The sequence below is a fragment of the Ceratotherium simum genome, chromosome 1, assembly GCF_057802395.1.
Source record: "Ceratotherium simum simum isolate JZ-2026a chromosome 1, ASM5780239v1, whole genome shotgun sequence".
Classification (NCBI taxonomy): domain Eukaryota; kingdom Metazoa; phylum Chordata; class Mammalia; order Perissodactyla; family Rhinocerotidae; genus Ceratotherium; species Ceratotherium simum.
The window spans coordinates 681,112-705,819 of NC_141900.1; the positions used below are offsets into that span (position 1 = coordinate 681,112).

The following is a 24,708-nucleotide window of genomic DNA, read 5'->3' on the forward strand; positions in this document are numbered from 1 at the left end:
TAATGGATAAAAGAAAAAAAGCATGACAACGATATACCGTCTGTAAGAATTCATTGGTTCATGACACTGACTAATGTCCCTCAGGTCTACAAAGATATGGAAGACCTCTTCCCTTCACCTGGGAAATTCCTGGATAGAGCAGGAAGGAGGGCCCAGCAAGGTCCTCACTTCACAGTGGATCAAGAAATTTTTCATCAATAAAAAATTTCCCTGCCAGGGAGTGAGCAAGTGCAGGAAGTCAGAACTATGGATTCTGCCTTTCTAGTAGCCCTAACAGAGAATCTGCTGAGAAGACAGAAATTTTGGGTGAATTCAAGCCCCCAGCCACAGAAAGAATCACATTAATTTGAAAAGGCTGGGAGAGTCAGTTGTCCTAACTTATTTATATCACAGTGACCCACTCAGTCTTCTGCAAAATTGAGCCGCCAACACCAATTAATTCTACAACAGCCACTGGGCAATGAGAAAAAACTTGGTGCTGCATCAAGTCAAGGAACGTATCATTTGCAGGAGCTAACAAAAGTGTTGGCCACATCTTGGCAAGTCGGGCTGTCAAACATGCACTTTATCCTACTGAGCAAGTCAGCCCAATAAAATAGATAACTAGAGAAAGGCCCAGCATTTTCCTCCTCTGTCAAGTAAGAAACAAGATATGTGTTTCACTCAGTCTCTGTCATAATTAGCAAAGACATGAGCAGCTGCATTTGTAGCCATACAGGTAGTTTCCCTGATAAACATCACAAGGTGACAAAAATAATTTCTTGAGGTTTAGGGCAGGGCAGTTAGGAGTGCTGGATCAGTATCTGACCTTGAATTCCTGGAAAGTGGCAGCCAATAGCAGAACAGTTTTGAAATTTTATGTAGCCTCTTAACATTGGTTATGTTTTGCAAAGCCAATGAGCAAATACTGCGGTGTGTCCTAAGCACAGTCATAGCTCATTTAGAGTGAACAGTCTTACAGTGGGTTGTTCTATCCAAGGATCTAGATGAGAAACATGGAGCCAGGATATGTAAGGGAAATCAAGGTAGCCAATGAAATAATCAGATGATGAAGGAAAGGGGAGAGCCAAAGTGGGTGACTTTTTCTGAGGAGCAGTGTAAGTGCTTGTACTAGTTTTCTATGGCTACTGTAACAAATTACCACAAACTTAGTGGCTTAAAACAACACAAATTTATTAGCTTACGGTTCTGTTAATCAGAAGTCTAACAGATCTCACTGGGCTAAGATCAAGGTGTCAGCAGGATGCATTCTTTTCTGGGGGCTGTATGGGAGAATTTGTTTTTTTGTCTTTTCCAGCTTGTAGAGGTTATCCACTTTCCTTAATTCATGGCCCCCTCCTCCATCTTCAAAGCTAGCAACAGCAGGCCTAGTCCTTCTCACACTGCTGTCTCTCTGGTTCTCTCTTCCAATTCCCTCCTCCACTTTTAGGGACCCCGTGATTACATTGGGATCACTGAGTTAATCCAGGATAATCCCCATATTTTAAGGTCAGCTGACTAGCAACCTTAATTTTCCTTTGCCATGTAACCTAACATATTCAGAGGTTCCAAGGATTAGGATGTGAACATCTCAGAGGGACAGGGGCGGCGGGGGGCGGGCATTATTTTGCCTACCACAGTGCCCCTAGCAGCTTTCCATAGGTATTTCTCCACTGGTTTGCATGGATAAAGCGATGGTGTATAAAGAGGGGAAAATAGCACAGATTGGGGGAAATATGGGTAACCATTGTGATTCCACATCTACGCTTTTGTAGATCTTCAGGAAGAGGTGTGGACAAGGCTGCCAAGAAAGCAACAACAGTACTGTAGATTAGATTGGCCCAGAATAGAGTGGCTGGGAAACATCAGTGCCAACCATGAGAAGCACAAAGAGGCAAAAAAAGGGGGTGAGGGTCAGCGTCTGATACCAGAGTCCAAGATCTGGCAAGATCTTACTTAAGCAAGTCACTTAACTTCTGTGTCTTACTTTCCTCATCTTGAACTGAAAAAGTTATCTAAATTATCCTTTAAAGTCTCTTCCAAGTCAAAATGCTATGATGTAGTATAGTAGGGGAGAAAGGGAAAAAAAAGAGACCAGAAGTTTACTTTCCTTCAATTTGAAACCAGGGCTTAGCATTTCATCTTCCCATGGGAATGGAGAATAGAAAAGTAGACTTTTTAATTTTGAAGCCAAATAAACGATACCTTGAAAATAGTGTGTGGAAAAATCTGAATCTCTATGGTATTTTCATCACTTAAATTTTCAATTCAATCCATTTAAGAAAAACAGCCAATAGATGACATATTTGATGATGCCAATAATTAAAATATATAAAATGATAACACTGTACCATTAGGAAAAGGAAGAAAATTTTAGGTTAACCAATCTTTGGCGTTGGAGAGGAAGGATTGGGAAAGGTGAAGGAACCAGTTCCTAGGGAGTAGAAAGTATCATTCAGAACGAATAATTTATGAGTTATGAAACTGGTAACAAGCAGACTAATAAACACCCTAGAACACAACCTTAAAAGAAAAAATTAATCAAACAAATGGCCATTCTACACGATCTCAGAATACTAATTCTAAAAAGATAAAGTATTGAAATATATTATGTAGTTAATCCCTATCACACAAAAATATTGTCCATGATATGTGAATACTTATTGATTGCAGCAATTCTCAGGCATTCAATACAACGAAATCCCTAGAAACAGTACCTAGGCTTTTTTCCCCAGAAAGAACTGATTATAATTATTAACATCCTACACAAATTTACCAGAGGAACACTGAAAAGTATAGAGAATTCCAGTCAACCTAAAAGTAAAGGGAAATGCCCTCTAAAATAATAATCCAGATATCCACTTTTTGGCCTCAATTAACACTTATATAAATATTAGTAAGGTAGTCTTTGAGAATTGAGAAATAAATTTATCTAGGTAATATACACAGTAAGAAGAGAGCCACAGTTTTTTCATAAATGATTGCCTGTTCTAAACAGTGAATGTATAAAAGAAAACTATATGGAGCCAACATTTTAAGGACATCAGCTGGATTTAGGAACAGAGTATTTATAGAAGGATCATGGAATGGAATTTGTGGTTCTGGTGACAATGAATTAAAAGTTTGGAAACCTGAGCCCTAGTCCTCACAATCTCTAAAGGCCTAGGTTTGCTCACCTATAAAATAACAAGATTCTAATATTTGAGAGGATGACAGGAGTTAGTTTTCGTATTCACTGACAGCAAATATTAAGAATCAGGCGTATACTATCAAATGAAAGCCTTATTATGGATAAGGGAATAATTTTATGTTACAAAGTATTGTTAAATATTGCAACATTCCATCAAAAAAAACTGCAAATTACTGTTTTGTTTAACAGTAAACTTATTTTTAGAGCAATTTTAGGTTCATAGAAAAACTGAGCAGAATGTACAGAGAGCTTCCCTGGACCCTCCCACAGCCTCCCCCACTATCCAAATCCTGCACCAGAGCTGTGAAGACTTGTCATGTGACCATTCAACATCCTAAGCTATCTTTACTCACGGTCATAAAACATCACAGAGCACCTGAGCTATGTCACTACTATAACAGGTAGTACAGTGTAAGGAAACTGACACGAAAATATTTCACTCAAGAAACTTTATTAATAAGTTATTGATGTATTTATTTATAACAATATTCTGATATTGTACTCATCTAAACTTCAAAGAATTTTAGAGAATGGGTGCGATGTGACTATTTGAGAGCAAGCAAGCAGTATTTTTGCCCTTAGCATTTTTGGTCTTTAATATTTACAATGTTTCTTTCAGTTAGCTTTATTCTTCAGCAGATGCTAAAGGTATAGCTAAAATAAAAGATATATAGTTAAGAAAAACCATGATGACCATTCCTCAGAGCTCTTCCCTGACTCAAACCCGGCTTCTGGTTGTTTTGCAAGCCCTCACCCTAGACTCAGAACAACAATCAGGCAGGTGTGGAAGACCCAAACTGTCCTAGCCAACTGGGTGGGGCCCTGCCACTTAGAGCATGTTTCCACTTGCCAGAACTTTCAGCTCATTTCCAGTCAGGCAGGGGGAGAGCTAATGAAGAAGCAGGCAGAAGAGGCCAAGGTCTCTTACACATCTCTAACTCCAATGCACTGCCAGGTGGCCAGTGTTTTTGGTTGTTTTCTTTTTTGCTGAGGAAGATTAGCCCTGAGCTAATATCTGTGCCAGTCTTCCTCTGCTTTATATGTGCGTCACTGCCACAGCATGGCTGACGAGCTGCCCAGGATCCGAACCCAAGAACCCAGGCCTCGGAAGCAGAACGCACTGAACTTAACCACTACACCACGGGCTGGCCCCAGGAGACCAGTTTTCAGGTGAAAAAATGTTATCTTAAATTTTTCAAGCCCTCTTCTATGCATTCTATGTAACTTAAGAGGAAAACAGAAATATATTACGGCTGGGACTATTTTGGTTTACCATATAACCTAAGGCCAGTACAGTTTGATACAAAATCTATCTTGTGTTTCAAGATAGGCAGCATAAAATCCTTTTTAAAAATCAAATTTTCCACAGTAGAGGGGATAGTGTGGCTCCTGGATGCTAGTAACATTCAGTTTCTTGATTTGGGTGCTCATTGCACCATGTGTGCAGCTGCGTACCTTTCAGTATCCATGTAACACTTCAATAAGAAGCTCAAACCAAAAAAAAAAAAAATCAAACATTTACCAATAGAAAAAAAGAATCCTGGTATGAATAGGCAATTCACAGAAATTCAAAGGGCCAATAAACTTTGAAAAGATGCCCCACCCCTCTTGAACTTCTGCACCCTTTCTCTATACCCTCAGAAACACATCCTATCGTCCCCGATTACTCAGCCTTTTCTCAGAACATTCCTGCTTGGGACACAACCCTGGCTGCACATTCAATCACCTGGGAGTTAGAAGAAAAAATTACCTAAGCCTGAGCTCCACCCCAGACTACCTGAGTCAGAATCTCAGGGGGACTGGGACCCAGAAATGGTATGTTTACAAGCCCTCCCTGGTGATTTTAATGTGCAGCCAAGATTGAAAGCCACTGCCAACTGAAACCTGGCTCTCTCTTCAGTCCTGTCTTCATTCTCACACGCCTCTTTCCATCAGGCATGGAGACAGAGTAGGTATTCTTATTTTTTTGTTGCCACTTCCAAACTACTATCTCACCTGCCTCCCTAAAATTCCAGCTTTCAATCTCACATTATCAGACCACCCCATCCCTAATTCTCCTTGTTGCAGTCATTGACATGACACCTCCAACCTCATTCCTTAAAGATTTTAGCTCCTGGCCATGATACTCTCCAACACGATTCTTATCAAAATGCATAATGATTTAAGAAATCAAAAAAATACCTTGAGACAGATGAAAATAAAAATACAACATACCAAAACTTTCGGGATGCAGCAAAAGCAGTTCTAAGAGGGAAGTTCATAGCAATAAATGCCTACAGTCAAGAAATAAGAAAAATCTCAAACAACCTAACATTACAGCTGAAGGAACTAGAAAAAGAAGAACAAACGAAGCCCAAAGTTAGTAGAAGGAAGGAAATAACAAAGATCATAGTAGAAATAAGTTACATAGAGACTAAAGACAACAGAAAAGATCAATGAAACTAAGAGCTGGTTCTATGAAAAGATAAGCAAAGTTGACAAACCTTTAGCTAGATCACCAAGAAAAAAAGAGAGAGGACTCAATGAAGTCAGAATTGAAAGAGGACAGATTACAACTGATACTAAAGAAACACAAAGGATCATAAGAGACTACTATAGACAATTATATGCCAACAAATTTAACAACTTGGAAGAAATGGATACATTCCTAGACACAAAATGTGTGATGATTTAAATATCTGTATAGATGAGCCTTAATATCCTCCTCTCCTCTCAGAATCCAGTCCTTCACTTGACCACAGCTACTCATTCCAACAGTCATACCCTAGAACTTGTCATTACCAATAACTTGACCCCCTGCACAATCACAATTTCTAGCATCCCACTCTCCAGCCACCCCCTATCTTTTCAACTTACCTCCTCAAATACATTTACTCTAATATTTTTAATCCCGTTCTAAAACCCATTGATCTTTTCACTGTCCTTCACCCAGCTTAGAGTCCATGGTCCATCATTATAATCCCCCTCCTTTGAACACCCCCTCAACTATCTTGCCCCCTCTTCCTCTGTCATTATCACCAGGCAGACCCCAATCCTAGATAAATCCTACTCTCTACCTTATCTGCACAGGTGAATTTGGCTAGAGGAAAACTCTGCTGAGAGACCTCACTATACACCTATGACTACTCACTCCAAGTGTAATCACACTTGTAATCACAGACCATTTCTCTAGTGCCCTGGATGAATAGGTCACACTTTTTCCTCTCTTCTCATTTCTGTATCTCCTTCCCCCTCCTCAGGCTTAGTAGATGATCTTGCTTTCTAATTCAGCGAGAAAATAAAAGCAATCAGAACTTATCAGTATACCTGCATTTGTGTCAAAGTACTCTTGCCTTCCCCTTGCCACTATGGATGAACAGTCTGTGCTCCTACTAACACCAATCCCTCTGCTGTATGCTAGATCCCATTTCCTTTTTTCTACTCAAGCTCATTCCAGCAATTCTCCCCTCTTTACTGTATTATTCATATCAGCATCAAACACACAATAATAGCTCCTATCTTTGAAAAAACTCTCTTAATCCCATATCTTTTTCCAGCAATGGTCCCATTTCTCTACTCCCCTTTTGAGAGAAATCCCTCAAAAGAGATGTCTATTTCTGATGTCTCCAATTCCTGTCTTCCCATTCTCTCTTGAGGCACACCAACCTAGCCTTTATCTCCTCACTACTCCACGGAAACATCTGTGAAAGTCTTTAATGACCTCCATATTGTTAAAACCATAGGTCAAGTCTCAGCACTCATCTTACTTGATCTATCAGAGCATATTTGATATCACCAACCAGTCCTTCTTTGAAATAGTTTCTATATTAAGCTTCTAGGACACTATTCACTGCTGGTTTTTCTTCTCCTTATTGAGTACGCCTTTTCAGTCTCTCTTGTTGGTAAGCCTCGTCCTCCTGACCTCTAAACACTGGACTGGCCCAGGGCTCTTCTTAGACTTCTTTTCTCTCTCTACATTCGTTCCTTCATTCAACCTCACGGCTTTAAACCATTCCTCTATGCTGACATCCATACCTCTAGTCCAGCCTCTTTGTATTCCAGATTCATGTATTAACCTGCCTAGTCAACATCTCAATCTGAATACTGAGGAGGCATCTAGAACATGCTTGTTCAAAATCAAACTCCCGATTTCTCTTTCCTCCCCAAACCTGCTTCTCCAACAGATCTCTTTCAATGAATGGCAACTCTAGCCTTCTACTTGTCCAGGCCAAAAACTGTACTTTTTCTTTCACATCCCACATCTAATATACCAGCGTATCTTGTTGATGCTACTTTCAAAACATATCCAGACTGTGAACACTTTTCACCACCTTCATCTGCACTCTGGTCTAAGTCACCATCATCTCTTGCCTGGATTATAACCACAGCCTCCTAATTAGTCTCCTTATTTCCTCCTTTAGCCTCTCTTATAGTGTTCTCTTAACACAGCAACTAGAGTTATCTTTTTAAAGCCTAAATAAAATTATATCACTCCTCTTTTCAAAACCCTCAAATTTCAGACGGTAATCACACTCAAAGTAAAATACAAAGTCTTTACAATAGCCTATAAGGCTCCCTATTAATTCTCTCACCTCATTTCTTTCTACTCCCTTACTTACTCTAAGCCAGCTGTCCTGGTCTCCTTGTAGTTCTGTGAACATGTTACACATGAGGGTCTTCTCATTTGTTACTCCCTCTGTCTGGAATGTTCTTCCTCCAGTTTATCCACATAGTACTTGCTCTCTTCTCTCTCCACAGCACTTATTACCATCTAGAATACTGTGAAAATTAATAAAGGGAAGTCTCATTTAAAATGGAGTCAGAAGGCCAGAAGGGGGAGCTCCCATGCAGTACCCCTCAAGGTCAATTACAGGAAAGACAGTCACTTACAGACTCTAACAGAAAGAAGTCTCAACAGGAAAGAATTGTCAATTACAAGAAGAAATGTATATTGCATCCCAAACAGAAATTGACTACCCTAGCAACTTAGCCAATGAGAAACCATCACCCCTCTGAACTCTTGCTTTTCCAACGGACTTTCATTCAAATAACCTCTCCCAATTTCATTTTTTTCTCTATAAAATAATGTTCTTCTCGCTTGCTTGTTGGATTTGCCTATGGTCCACCATAGCATGCACACCCCAAATTGCAATTCTTTGGCCATTCCTGAGTAAACTCCTTTTGCTAGTAAAATAACTGGCTGTTGTATTTCTAAGGTTGAAAATACTGTGCATTTTCTTGTTTATTCATTTTTTATCTCTCATTACCAGAATACAAGCACATGGGACTTGCCTGTCATTTAGCAGTACTCAATTCATCCACTGAATGAATGAATGGTGCTTATGCTCATTAATAATTAGGAAAATGCAAATTAGAGCAATATGAAATGCCATTACATACCAATCATATACCAAAAATTTAAGCCTGATAAAACCAAGAATGATCAGAATATGGAACAAAAACTTTTATACCACTGGTGGGAGTATAAATTAATGCAAGTACTTTAGAGAAGAATTTGGCCATATCTAGTAAAGCTGAAGATGCATATAGCTTTCAGCCCAGCAAGTGTACTTCTACATATAGCCTAGACTCTAGGGCCTAGAGCAACTTTCACAAGTACATAAGGAGACCCCTGCAAGAATACACACTGCTTGTAAAAGCAAACCAACCAGAAACCTAAATAGCTACCAACAGGAAATGTATAAATTACAACAGATGCATTTAATAGAATACTATATAATGCTAAAATGAATGACCAACCTACAAATATCAATATGCCTGTAGTTAAAAACCACAATGCTGAACTAATGAAAAGTAAGCTGCAGAATGATATGTATTAAGGTATGATGCTATGTATATATGTTATTGAAAACATGGAAAATGTTTGGAAAATCTTGTGTGTGGCTACATTCATATATAATAATATGTATCAGGACAGTGGTTACCTCTGAATAGGAAGGGAAGAAAAGAGAAAAACAGATTCAAGGAGGATTATGCAGGGTGTTTCAACTGTAACTATTTTGTTTTATTTCTTAAAAAAAAAAAAAAGCCTGGCAAGTATGGGAAAATATCAAGATCTGATAGAAGTAAATGACAGGTACATGGGTATTTATGTTATTCTCTAAATTCTTCTTATGCCTAAAATATTCATAATTTTAATCAAGCACATTACATTCTAAGAAACATATATGATTAAAATTTTACATTTTCCAAACTTCATAAATAACAATGGCCATCTTCTTCTAATTGAAATGAGTGGTAAGACTGCCAGGGCTTTTCTAAAAATTCTGGAATTCCATAAGAAGAGGGTTGACTGCCGTCAAACTCACTATTCCACCTCAGCTTCCTTTCCTTAAAAAGACCTTCGAGTGGCGCATTTCTATCTCAATATTAATCATCTGTAAACACTACCATATAAATACACTGCCCTAGGTGAGGGCTGTGAAGTGGAAATGCAATTTGAAGCAGACATAGCAAGAGGCACCAAGACTCCCGTGAGCTTCTAAAATCCTCAGTTGGTAAGATGACTAATGTAAAGGTAGATAACTGCTCTTTCATTTAGAGCCCTGGGTTTCTGAATCACAGCAGGACCAGTGATATCTCTTCTGGTTTCTCAGACCTTGTACCAAAACCAGAAAGTGTCTGTGTAACTTGAACTCAGTAGAAAAATTCTTCTTACGATCACTTATTAATTAGATTAATGCAGGATGAAAATCCAGGGACATTAAAGCATAATCTTTAAGAAAACTGACTTTTCCAATATCAAAACAAAAGTTATGGAATCACATACAATATGAAAAAAAAATGTTTAGCCCATAGATAAATCAGACAGGTTCAATTTCAGTGACATCTATACAACCTACTTACTTTTTTTTTTTTTTTTAAAGAATTTATTTATTTATTTATTTTTCCCCCCAAAGCCCCAGCAGATTGTTGTATGTCATAGCTGCACATCCTTCTAGTTGCTGTATGTGGGACGCAGCCTCAGCATGGCCAGAGAAGTAGCGCGTCCGTGTGCGCCCGGGATCCGAACCCAGGCCGCCAGCAGCGGAGCGCGTGCACTTAACCGCTGAGCCACGGGGCCGGCCCAACCTACTTACTCCTATAAGCAAGATTGTTTTTAAAAATCTTGAACATGAAAACTGCTACACAGTTCATAGGATGCAGAGACACAAACCCAGCTGACTGGTTAAATGACAACCCTCTCAATGCGGTGGTTTCTTTGCTGTAATGCACTATAAAGACACTGAATACTTGCCACCCACTAATATTCATACAGAACTTCTAAGAATCACAGGACAAAAGACAATGCATACCCTGCTTTATAACCATAGTGAAGGTTTCGAGTTGATGCACTGGGCAGCAATGAGTCAAAAATGATGACAGCCAACTAGCCGCCAACTAGCCAATATTATGCTAATAATTTGTACAAATCATGTTAGTGGCTGTGAGGTGTGAATCATCAATAGCTTGCCATACTTGCACATGATCTTGGGCACTTAATTCTCAGGACACTAATCTAAGCTAGAATGTGCTTTTAAAAGCCCATTATCAGTTGTTACTGATTAAATAACTAATCTTTACAATAGATATTGCTTGGAGGGTGAACCAAGCACACACTTTTCCACTACACAAATGATCCAGCTGCATAACGGCTGATATATCCATTCTGAAAAGCGTCTGCACATTTGCAAGTCACAAGCCCTCACCGGCACTACCTTATATTAGCATAAACGTTTTTGCAGTTGTCAGCCAGAAAGTTTCAAATTCCCCAGGGCTTTGTTTTAGCATTGAAGAGACATCTAGGACTTGGGAAAACTCAGAACAGGGTGGATTACGTGAGCTACAATTTTATCTTGACAGCTTTCATCAAATTATAGGAGTGGGAGGTAGACATTAATTGAGACACTCATAAAAGAACACATCCTTAAAGGTGAATCCTGCACTCTGATACACTAGGATCAAATGCAGGAAAAAGTCATATATACCCCCTCACTTGGTGAATTTTACAGAAAGCACAACGAGGAGTGCATAGCTTATACGTCCCTCAGAGGAGAAATTCATGCATCTTTCCGGCTGTAAACAAGGTAGTTATTATGATTTAATTAAAGTTCTTATTCACTTTATTAATTACAGAGTTAATTATGTCTGTTTAAAGTGAACAGTGGGATTTGCAGAGTAAACTTATTATTTGTAAAAAAAAAAAAAAAAAAAAAAAAAAGTGAAGGCTTTTTTCCCTGAGTACTCATTAGCATGGGTAGGTTTTATATTTGCTCCTAATACAGTTTCTAGTCTTGAAAGACTGCCTAGATTTCCACTTGACTGTTTATCACAGACCGCCACTGTCACACAGCCACAAAAAGGAAACGTGGAACAATTCTGTTACAGCATGTTTTAATTGATTCAATGTGTCCTAGATAGAGCTTATTTGATGTCTTACAAGTAATACCACACATATTTAGAATGTTGTTAACATCCCAACATTTAATTAGCATATCGCAGACACTACATTTCAGAACGAGATCTATCTTAGAAGTGATGGCCAGAGGCGTTTGAGAAATATATTGAGGAAGGAGGTGGGGAATCCTTGGGGCATGATTAGAGTCAGCCTAACTTTTCAAATACAGTCATGGGCTGCACAATGCCATTTTGGACAATGACGGAAAAAAGTATGGACCACAATAAGTAATGTAAAACCTCAAATCAGTAATAATATTCCAACATCAGTGCAAATCAAAGCTTTAGGTAATTGTTAAATTTGGATCATAGATACCTCAGTGTCTGTTATCCTATGCTCTGTAATTTTGTGTAGGTATGAAATTTTCCATAATAAAAGAACAAAAAAAGCAAGCCTCTGAAGGTAGCCTGATTTGTGTCATGGAAAAATTCTTTAGACCCACATTCTAACTCATTCTGGACTCAGATTACAAATATAATTACTGGTAACATCACAGAAAAAAACTGGTAGAAAAACCCCGATCAGCTTTCTGATTTCATTATAATGTAGGAAGATCTCTGTACACTCATGAAGGGAAAACAACTTAAATTTATAGTTTAATACTCAATGCTCACACTGACCTTGCTGCATTTTATCACAATAGTTCTATCTAAAAAAAAAAAAAAATGGAATGGCAAATATTCTTTACAGTTTACAAATTTAGTGAGTTAAGAAAATGAACCCATAGCAACACTGGCCTCTGCACCCAGAACACACAGCTCTCTACCAGGTGCTCCGCAAAGAAGTAAGTACTTCTCAGAACATTGGAGGCTCAAAGGGGTCCCTTGCCTCACAGAAATTATAAAATGAACTAACATATCATTTTGTCAACAGCACTAATGAGTCTGTGCTGTTATATCCTACCTATCTTACCTGTTTTCATTCCTACAAAAGAAAGCAAGCTACAAAAACCAAAAAGTTTATGTAGACTTAGAGCAATATATTACTTTGAAGAATCCTTTTCATAAGTTAAAACATTTTACCACTAAATTATTTTTAAAGAATAAAGTGTAAAACTCTTGTAGTAACTAACAAATAAAAGTAGAGAAAAAATCTCATCTTTTATATTACTGAAAAGAAAATCTCTTTTACACAAATGCCTAGAGTATTTTGATTCAAAAGCTAAAAAGGTATTCACTCTTAGAATCTCCAGTGATCCTCCTTTCTGGTTTATGACTTGAACCTGTTTAAATTCTGCTTTGAGACCCTTATTTACTTTATGAGCCTTTCTAGGTATTCAGGGGCTAATGCATAATCTAGAAAAGAATGCCACTTAAATTTAGTGGAGAAAATACAGAGAAATTTTACTTATTTAAAAAAGGGAGGGAGATAGCACTAAATAAGGATTACTTCACTTACCATTTACTGTATTAAGAATACTAATGTGCAACAGGATGTTTTATAAAAAGAGGAAAAGTTTTTTAAAAACCATTATTAATACTAGTTAATATAAATGATATGACTGTATAGGAAGACAACACAAAGGAATAACTCAAAACCATTATCATAGAATCATTGAGTTTTAATCAAGTGTGATGTAAATGATAATCATAAAAACCAACAATGTACTTGTAGATACTCAACAATTAGACAGAAAATATAAATTTCAAAATAATATTCCATTTGTAATTAGAAAAATATACATATTAAAATTTTTTTAGTTTAACCACAAAACTTGGGTTAAAAATAAGGGTTGGAACAATAGAAAAAAGTACCCAGAAAAGTGACAGCTTCAACTATTTACAATTAAGACTTTTCTACAATGAAAATTAAAGAAAACAACAAATGAGTCAAAAGAGAGTTTCATTACACTTCTGTCATCTTTAAAAAAATTATACTGTTTGTGGGTCACACAGAAAGTTGGAGCTCTGAATTTTCAAGGGCAAAGTCACTTCCTGTAGGTGTACTGGCTAAAACTGTCCCTGTCTAATCTTTAAAGAGTTCAAATTTATAACATCAAGCCCCAAATTAATCATTAATCAAAGGACATATCAAATGCTCACAAATTAGATGGAGAAGAAGAAGGAAAATCTCGTATTGAACATTTACTGGGTATTATAAAGCCGGGTGGTTCTTTTCTAATTTTTCTACTCAAGTTTAACACACAAAGAAAAGCACGCAAAACATATATGTTCAGCTCAATAAATTATAACAAAGCAAGCACCCATGTAACCACCATGGAGTACTGCCAGTAGCCTAGCAGTCCCTTCCTGCTCCCTCCCAATCATTAACCCCTTCCCCCTCTTCAAGGGTAACTATCATGACTTCTAAACACTGGAATCATATAGTAACTATTCTTTTGCCTGTAGGTTCTTTTGCTCAACACTGTTTTTGAGATACATCCGTTTTGTTCTGTGAGCTGAGTTTGTTTATTCTCATTACAGTATAGTATTCCAAGGTAGAAACATATAATAATTTACTTACCTACTCTACTGTTGATGCACATCCCCCCAGCTCATATGGAGTGAGAACAAATAATGCTGCTATAAACATTCATATACACAGCACTTGGTTGCACATACACACACCATTTCTGTGGGGAGGGGAACTGCAGGATCACAGAGTGTGCATATATTCAGCTTCTGCACTGCCAACCAATTTGCCAAAGTGTTTGTACCAATATATACTCCACCAACAGTGTAAGAGAATTTCTTGCTCCATATTCCCACAAATTCTCTATCACTGGGGCCGGCCCCGTGGCTTAGTGGTTAAGTGCACGAGCTCCGCTGCTGGTGGGCTGGGTTTGGATCCCGGGCACGCACTGACGCACTGCTTGCCGGGCCATGCTGAGGAGGCGTCCCACATACAGCAACTAGAAGGATGTGCAACTATGACATACAACTATCTACTGAGGCTTTGGGGAGAAAAAGGGAAAAAAAGGAGGAGGATTGGCAATAGATGTTAGCTCAGGACCGGTCTTCCTCAGCAAAAAGAGGAGGATTAGCATGGATGTTAGCTCAGGGCTGATCTTCCCCACACACAAAAAAAAAAATTCTCTATCATTAATCCTTTTATTTGTAGTGTTCTGGTGTAGTAGTTGTACGTCATTATGGTTTTAATTTGCATTTCTCTAACGACTTGTGGTTTTGAGCACCTTTTCTTATTTTTACTGGATATTTGGATATCGGTTTGTTGAAGTGCCTGTTCAAGTCTCTCACCCATTTTTCTATTGGGTTGTCTTTGTCTCACTGATCTGTAGTTTTACCTATATCCTATTTATGAGCCCTTTGTCATAGAGCTGCAAATATCTTCTCCCACTCTGTGGCTTGCCTTTCACTCTCTTAAAGGTGATTTCTGATGAACAGAAGGTCTTGATTTCAATAAAATCCAATTTATCATTTTCTCCTGTACGGTTAATGCTTTTCATATCCCATTTACGAAAACTTTTCATAAAAGGTTGCCTAGATGTTTTCCTATACTGTCTCCCAAAATATTTAATGTTTTGCCTTTTGCAAGTAGATCCACAATCCAAAGGGAATTTATTATGGGTGTGGTGTGGTAGGGGTCTTGATTCACTTTGTTCCATATGAATGTACATGATGCTACAGCACCATTTACTGAAATACCATAGTTCCACTGTTCTGCGTGCCACCTTTCCCATAAATCATGTCTATACATGCATGTGCTTTTTCCTGTATTCCTTATTCAGTTCCATTGATCTACTGAACCAAGAATGTTGTGTACTCTTGCACCAACACAACATTGTCTTTATTAATCTAGTTTCATTAAAAATCCTGATATCTGATCAGACAAGTTGTTCCACTATGTTCTTGAAGAGTGTCTTGGCTCTTCTTAGCCTTTTGCATTTTCATATAAATTTATCTCCTTTAATGATCGTGATAACCCTGTATGTGATTAAATCTTATTAATCTACTTTTAAAATGTGATAGGGGCCAGCTTGGTGGCGCAAGCGGTTAAGTGCGCACGCTCCGCTGCAGCGGCCCAGGGTTCGCCAGTTCGGATCCTAGGCGCGCACCAACGCACCGCTTGGCAAGCCATGCTGTGGCGGCGTCCCACATAAGGTGGAGGAAGATGGGCATAGATGTTAGCCCAGAGCCAGTCTTCCTCAGCAAAAAGAGGAGGATTGGCAGATGTTAGCTTAGGGCCGATCTTCATCACAGAAAATAAATAAATAAATAAAAATAAAATAAAATGTGATAAAGCAATTCTAGAAAAATTATATAACTTGCCTGAGGTCATAAAACTGTAGAGCCTAGATTTGAACCTGGGAGTGCCTTTGTGCAAAGTGCACACTTTTTACACTACAATATCCTACATGCCTATAAACTCACACATGTGAAAATGTTAACCCTAACCATAAAAGGATACACAAGCAAAAAATAATAAAGAATTATTTTAATACCTATTCAACTTATTATGGGTGATTTTAAGATAATTAATTCTGCCAATGCTGGCAAATTTATGATGAAATTGGTACTAACAATACCAACTTTGCCAGTAGAAGTGAAAATCACAACAATCCTTTTAGAGTTCTAGAAAACTAATAGTAACTACCACTAATAAAGGTGCAAGGGAACTTGGTGTCCTGAAGGACTGGTTTAGTTACTGCCAGTTTAAAGCCCCATTGTTATAAAATGTAGGTCATGTCTCACTCCCATTCTAGGGCTACCAAAGAGATGAGATAGATAGATCTTTGATAGGTAAAGGACCGAAAAAATTCATGGATAATTCCCAGATGTCTGGCTTCAGCAAAGGGCAGCCACAGAACTAATTTTCTATGAACTAGTATTTCTTTAGCAACTACGCAGTGTGGTAACTGCTTGACATAAATTATGTGATTTCATTCTCCCAACTCTTCTAAGCAAGCAGGTATTATTGCTGCCCTAAATTAAAAGCGAAAAAAATAGGACGAGAAAGAAAGTACTGGATATCAGATCTTAACTGAAACCTTCAGTTGCTAAGCCCTTTCCACCACAGCAAACTGCTAATATCCATGTGATATTTGTTTCAAAACTGACCTGAAAGACTAGATTTTCCACTGGGAATATGCAAGTAAGAGTAAAACCACAGCCAGGCAGCTGTCAGGGTTTCATTGTATCTAAATGTAGTAAGTCACATGGGAGCCTTTTGACATTACTGCCCCCAGCAAAGTCACCTTTGAAAACAATACTGCATTTGTTTGTTTGGGTTTTTGTTTCTTCTTTCCTTTTTTTTTTTTTTTTTAAATTTTGGCACCTTAAGCTTAAAAAAATGTTTACATCTTTAATACACATTAGAAACCATGTAATATCTGACTCCACAGTTTCTACAACCCCACTGCAGTGACAGCAGAAATCTTGGGATTTGGTTTTTAACATATTCTAACATAAATTAAAATGACATAATACAGGCTCATGAAAAGATAAGGGATCCCTATGATACACCTTGATGTAACTGGGTAGAAGGAAAGAATTTCCTTATACACATGAAAGCATGGAAACTACATGTAGAGAAGAAATGGCCCCACTTCAGTCTGTACTCTTCAGACCACATCAGTAATATTCGGCAACATACTTAATTAGGACAACAGATCAACTAGAGTAATAATTCTTACCTAACAGTAAAATTTATAATACAGATTCCTGGAAAATATTTAGAGTTTCTGATTCAATGGGTCTGAAGGTGGGGCCTAGGAATCTGCTTTTTAAAAAGCTTCTACAAAACATCCAGAAAACAATTAACAAAAGGGAAATAAGGACGCACCTATCAACAATTACTTTAAATGTAAATGGACTAAATTCTCCAATCAAAAGGCATAGAGTAGCTGAATGGACAAAAAAAGACCTATCTATATGTTGCCCACGAAAGACTCACTTCAGATAAAAGGACACACACAGACTGAAAGTGAAGGGATGGAAAAAGATATTCTATGCAAATGGAAGCCAAAAGAAAGCTGGGGATACTTAAATCAAACAAAACAGGCATTAAGACAAAGACTGTAATAAGAGACAAAGTCATTACATAATGATAAAATCATCAATCCAACAAGATGATATAACATTGGTAAATATTTATGCACCCAACATAGGAGCAGCTAAATATATAAAGCAAATATTAACAGACCTAAAGTGAGAAATAGACAGCAATACAATAATAATAGAGGACTTTAATATCCCATTTTCAACAACAGATAGACCATCCAGACAGAAAATCAATAAGGAAACATTGGACTTAAATAACACATTGACTATATGGAGTTAACAGACATATACAGAATATTCCATCCAAAAACAACAGAATACACATTCTACTCAAGTACACATGGAATATTTTCCAGGATACAAATATTAGGCCACAAAACAAGTTTTAATAAATTTAAGGAGATTGAAATCATATCAGCATCTTTTCCAACCACAGTGGTATGAAACTAGAAATCAATTACAAGATAACTGGAAAATTCACAAACATGTGGGGATTAAACAACATGCTACCGAACAACCTATAGGTCAAAGAAGAAATCAAAGAGAATTCAAAAAATACCTGCAACAAATGAAAATGGAAATAAAACATATGAAAACATATGGGATGCAGCAAAAGCAGTTCCAAGAGGGAAGTTCATAGCAATAAATGCTTACATTCAGAAACAAGAAAAATCTCAAATATACAACCTAACTTTACACCTCAAGGAACTGAAAAAAAGAAGAACAAATGAAGCTCAGTTAGTAGAGGGAAGGAAATAACAAAGATCAGAGCAGAAATAAATGAAATAGAGACTAAAAAGACAATAAAAGATCAAGGAAACTAGGAACTGATTTTTTGAAAAGACAAACAAAACTGACAAACCTTAAGCTAGACTCATCAAAAAAAGAAAGAAAGAAAAGAAAGGGAAGGAAGGGAGGGAGGGAGGAAAGAAAGAAAGGAAAGAAGGGAGGAAGGGAAGGAGGGAGAGAGACAGAGAGAGAGGGAGGGAGGGAGAGAGAGAGAGAGGGAGGGCGGGAGGGAGGGAGAGAGAGAGAGAGAAAGGGAGAAAGGGAGAAGGGGAGAGGGGAGAGGGGGGAGAAAGGGAGAAAGGAAGAAAGGAAGAAAGGAAGAAAAGAAGGAAGAAAGAAAGAGGACTCAAACAAATAAAACCAGAAATGAAACAAGAGATGTTACAACCGATACCACAGAAATACAAAAGATCATAAGAGACCACAATGAACAATTATATACCAACAAATTGGACAACCTAAAAAAATGGATAAATTCCTAGAAACATACAACCTACCTACTGAATCATGAAGAAACAGAAAATCTGAAAAGACTGATAACTAGTAAGGAAATTGTTAGAATGACTATTATTAAAAAGACAAGAAATAAAAACTGTTGGCAAGGATATGGAGAAAAAAGAACGCTTATGCACAGTTAGTGAGAATGTAAATTTTTAAACTGGTGCAGCCACTATGGAAAACAGTAAGGAGGTTTCTCAAGAAATTAAAAATAGACCACCATATGATCCAGCAATTCCACTTCTGGGTATTTATTAAATGAAAACAAAAATACTAACTTGAAAAGATATATGCACCACCATGTTCACTGCAGCATTAATCACAATAGCCAAGATATGGAAATAACCTAAGTGTCCATCAATGAATGAATGGATAAAGAAAAGGTGGTGTATATATACAATGGAATATTATTCAGCCATAAAAAAGATGGAAATCTTTGCCATTTGTGACAACATGAGTGGACCTTGAGGGCATTATGCTAAATGAAATAAGTCAGAAAAAGACAAATATCACATGATCTCATTTATATATGGAATCTGAAAAAACAAATCCGAGCTCATAGATACAGAGAACAGACTGATGGTTGCCAGAGGCAGAGGGTGGGGGGTAGGTGAACTCGGTGAAGGGTGTCAAAAGATACAAAATTGTAGTTATAAAATAAATAAGTCATGGGGATGTAATGTACCCCATGGTGACTACAGTTAGTAACACTGTATTGCATATGTGAAAGTTGCTAAGAGAGTAAATCTTAAAAGTTCTCATCACAAGAAAACACTTTTAACTATATATGGTGACAGACGTAACTAATCTTATTGTGGTAATTATTTCAAAATACACATACATATTGAATCATTATGTTGTACACCTAAAAGTAATATGTCAATTATATCTCAATAAAAAAAGACAAGGATTATATTTTGATGTGCATCAAACATATAAGTATAAAAAATATATATGCATATGAATAAAAACTAATCCAATACACTCCGATATATCCACTGCCCTGTTTTATTTATTTTTTTGGTGAGGAATGTTGGCTCTGAGCTAACATCTGTGCCAACCTTCCTCTATTTTTTTGTATGTGGGACACCACCACAGCACAGCTTGATGAGCGGTGCGTAGGTCCGTGTCCGGGATCTGAACTCATGAACTCTGGGCCACCAAAGCATAGCGCCCAAACTTAACCACTATGTCACTGGGCCAGCCCCTCCACTGCCCTGTTTTAAACAGATCTTCCCCAAGACCTTAGAAAACCCCTGATCCCATGTCCTTCACTCCCCTGAAGTAACCAATGTCCTGACTTCTGTGCTAATCACTCCCTTGCTTTTCTGATTAGTTTTACCTCTAATATATACCAATATATATTCCTCTGAACAATATATATTTAGTTTTGAGAAACTGAATAGAAATCATAAACCTAGATACACAAGAGCATGGTGCCCTTATAAGTGAAGGCAGGTGAAGAAGGATAGGGAGAGAGAAACTGAACAGTCTCTGCGTCACCGTCCAGCTTCAGCTTTCCAAAAAGTTAACAGAATTCCTCTCTGCAAAAGCTAGCAGGCAATGAAATGCATCCTGGAAAACAGACAGGTCAAGTTCAGTCGGGGCTTCTACCAGGGTAGTGCAGGCTAGCGTGGAACTTACAGCAGGAATACAGGCGAGAGAGTAGGCTACCATGCATCTTTTGTTTCTAAGCTCACCATCGCTATCCACCAGGACTTAGGAGTAGGTCAAAGCAGAATACATCTGAGGTGAAACTAGCATCCCCAGCTGAGCCAGGCAGCAGGGCATGAGGGGAGAGCAGGAACTTCGGTAGCACATGGTCAAGACAAGCTGAGAACAGATAAAACCTGGGTCAAGCTCCCAGAATTCTGTCTTCAGGTTTAAAAGATATACCAGTGACAGCAAGCATCTTGGCAATTTCTGTCTTAACATTTCTATGTCTTGATTCACAGCCCTCCAATCTAGAGTGGTTGCCCTCTACATACAACACACAGCTGGCACCCTGGAATCCCCTAGTCATCATTCTGGGGATTCCCCTCATCTCCCTCCTTTGTTGAATCTCTTGTTTCCTATATCCCAAGTCTTCTTTTTTCTAGTTTACTTTCAATTTGGTGTTCCTCATCCTCCAATAATTTTTAATGAAGGGGACGAGGAAAGTAAATGTTTTGAGACATTGAATGTCTGAAAATATCTTTATTTTAACTGGCCATAATTTGGCTGAGTACATACTGTCATGCATCAATTAACAACGGGGATACCTTCTGAGAAACGCGTCGTTAGGCAATTCCATCATTGTGTGAACATCAGAGTGTACTTACACAAACCCAGATGCTATAGCCTACTACACACCTAGACTATATGGTGTAGCCTATTGCTCCTAGGCTACAAACCTGTACAGCATGTTACTGTACTGAATACTGTAGGCAACTGTAACACAATGGTAAGTATTTGTGTACCTAAACATAAAAAAGGTACAGTAAAAATATGGTATAAAAGATAAAAAATGGTCCACCTGTATAGGGCACTGACCATGAATGGAGCCTGTAGGACTGGAAGTTGCTCTGGGTGAGTCAGTGAGTGATGGTGAGTGAACGTGAAGGCCTAGGACATTCCTGTACACGACTGTAGACTTACAAACACTGTACACTTAGGCTACAGTAAATTTATAAAAAAAATATTTTTCTTTCTTCAATAATAAATTAACCTTAGCTTACTTGTAACTTTTTTACTTTATAAACTTATTAACTTTTTGACTCTTTTGTAATAATACTTAGCTTAAAACACACTTTGTATAGCTGTACAAAAATATTTTCTTTACGTTCTTATTCTATAAGCTTTTTTTCTATTTTTAAAATTTTTTGTATTTTATTTTAAACTTGTTTGTTAAAAATTAAGACACAAACACACACATTAGCCTAGGCACACACAGGGTCAGGATCATCAGTATCACTGCCTTCCACCTCCACATCTTGTCCCATGGAAAGTCTTCAGGGGCAATAACATGCATGGAGCTGTCATCTCCTGTGATAACAATGTCGTCTTCTGGAACGCCTCCTGAAGGACCTGCCTGAGGCTCTTCTTCAGGAAGTATTACTCTCTTCAGAAATATGTCATGGTGGTTTGTTTGGTTTGTTTCTGTTTTCCATCACAGATTTGCTTCTAAACAGATAATGCACCATGAACATCCCTCTATTAATAAAAACCTTTCAGTATTGCAGTCCATGTTTTCAAAGTTTTTCAGGAGCTTGTTGAGGTCTGCAAAAGCTTCTGCTAAACCCTTCAACTGTGAATTTTCTTGATGGTTCTTCTTTTTCTTCTGCAGTTTCCTTTTGTCTCGCCTGTTCTTCAGCTATGAGTTCCTGCTCCAGTTTCAACAACTCCTCATTAGTCAATTCCTCAGGAATCACCTCTAGGAGCTCCTCAATGTCATCCTTACCCACATCCAAGTTACAATTATTTGGCATCTCAACCATAGTCTTGTTGATTTTTGCAACCTTTTCATCCTCGCCGTCAGGGACAAACCTCTTGCGTGTCTTCTTCCAGATGCCCTTCATACACTCCTTGGTGACACCACCCCAAGCCCAAGTAAAGCTCCTGCAGTCATAGATGTTGTATCCTTCCACAATTGCATCAATGTCTTCTCAGTGTCTTCCTCAGTTGCAGCAATTGCCTGGGCAAAGGGCCTTCTCAGGTAGTAGGCCTTAAATCTACTATAACTCCTGATCCACTGCTTGGATCAAAGAGATGGCGTCCGGAAGGAGAAACATGACTTTGATATTGGGATGAAGATCACCAGTAAAAGGAGGATGTCCAGAGCATTATCAACAATAAGCAAAATCTTGAAAGGTATGTTAGTCTCCAAGCAGCACTTCTCCATTTCACTTGCATAGCAATTCAGGAGGGCATCTTGGAAGAGGAGCTGCATCATCCATGACTTCTTATTGATCCTGCAGTACACTGACAGTGTGTGCTTACTGATATGCTTGAAGGCTCTGGGATTCTCACTGTGCCAGATAACAAAGGGTTTCAATTTGTAGCCTGCAACACTGCCCCCAAGCAAGAGTGTTATCCTGTCCTTAAAGCTTTAAAACCTGGCATTGACTTGGCCTCCTTATGTATAAAAGTCCTTTTAAGCATCCGTTTCCAGAACAGGTAGGTTTCATTCGTATTAAATATTTGCTCTGGCAAGTAATTTTCCTCAATCAGCTTAATGAGAGTTTCCAAAAACTCTTCAGCTGCCTTCACATCAGCACTCACAGACTTACCATTAACTTTCACATTATGTAATGAATAACAATTTTTGAATCATTTAAATCATCCAGAGCTAGCAGAAAATTCAACATTATACATGGGTCCAGCCTTTTCTTTCAACATAGCAAACAAACTTTTTGCTTTGGCTGTGATCATCATGGTGCTGAGAGGGATATGCTTCCGTGTCCAGTCTTCAATCCAGGTCATTAGAAGTTTCTCCATGTCTGATATAAGCCTTTCTTGAATTTTTCTTAGTCTCATTGTCTTCAATGAAGCAGATCCTTCAACAGCTTCCATCAGTTCATTCTTGTTCTTCAAGATTGTAGCTATGATGGAGTGGGACATCCCTGACTGGCAAGCAATAACTATCACTGATTTTTCATTATCGCAGTCCTTAATCATCTTTAATTTTGTTTTCATGTCCATCACTCGACATGGCCTCTTACTGGCAACATTAGCAGTGGATTTTGTATGCTCAGGAGCCATGATGAACAAAACAACATGTGAGTAAATCAAGCACAAGAGAAAATGATGCAATCAAAGATGCGGTAAACATGAGATGTATGAGGCTGCTGCTCGCGTAACATGGCATACTGTTTTACAGTAAGCTCTTTTTATAAGTGGAAAGAGTACACTCTAAAATAACAACAAATAGTATAGTAAATACATAAACCACTAACAGTCATTCATCATTATCAAGTATTATGTACTGTACATAATTGTATGTGCTATACTTCACACGACTGGCAGCATAGTAGGTTTGTCTACATCAGTATCACCACAAACACCAGTAATGCATTGGGCTACGATGTTAGAACAGCTACGATGTAACTGGGTGATAAGAATTTTTCAGCTCCATTATAATCTTATGGGACCACCATCGTATACTGGTCCATCATTGACCAAAAGGTCATTATGTGGTGCATGACTGTACTTTGAAGTTCAAAATCATTTTCCTTCAGAATTTTGAAGGCTCCACTGTTTTCTCATTTCCAGGTTGCTGCAGAGGAATCCAAAGCCATTATGATTCTTGATCCTATATACATGACCTATTTTTTGCACTCTAGAATCATCTCTTTAATTCCCAGTGTTTTGAAATTTCCTAGTGATGTGCCTTAGCATGGGTATATTTTCATTTATTGGATTAGGCAATCAATTATGGGTCACTTTCTTGAGTTATTTATTATTTTTTCCTTTTCACGTCCCCCTTTTTTCTCTAACTGGAACTTAATTGTATGGATACCTAAATTTGGGAAGAGTCTGCTAAGTGTTCTCTCTTTTATTTTCTATGTATCTTTTTGCTCTACCTTCTGGGCAATTTCGTGAACATTATCTTACAATCCTCCTAAGGTTTCATTTCTAGTATCATGCCTTAAACTGTTTTTTTTGTTTTCTAATTATGTCTTTAATAGCATACTGTTTGTATTTCATCCTCATCTCTTATCTCTCTTAATATATTAATAATTGGGGGCAGGGGATTGTTGGTAGTCTTTTTCTCTTTAAAACGTCTCTTCCAACTTGCTTTTCTCTATTTATTTTAGCTCCCATCTTCCGCCTTCAATGTAAGAGGCTTTCCTCAAATAAGTAATATTAGGGTGTTT

At 37.9% G+C, this 24,708-nt stretch overlaps 1 protein-coding gene across 11 annotated transcripts in view; it reads right to left on the minus strand.

The window, feature by feature from the left end:
- COA1 (cytochrome c oxidase assembly factor 1) overlaps positions 1-24,708 on the minus strand; it is a 100,682-nt gene that overhangs the window by 58,688 nt on the left and 17,286 nt on the right. For 3 of the 11 annotated variants that reach the window (XM_087432106.1, XM_087431663.1, XM_087433214.1), the window contains one exon: positions 7,768-7,927. The exons of the other annotated variants lie outside the window; for them this stretch is intronic. In XM_087432106.1, coding sequence (XP_087288232.1) covers positions 7,768-7,818 — 51 coding nt within the window. In that variant the 5' untranslated portion in view covers positions 7,819-7,927. The remainder of the gene's footprint in view (positions 1-7,767; positions 7,928-24,708) is intronic. 11 annotated transcript variants of the gene reach the window in all.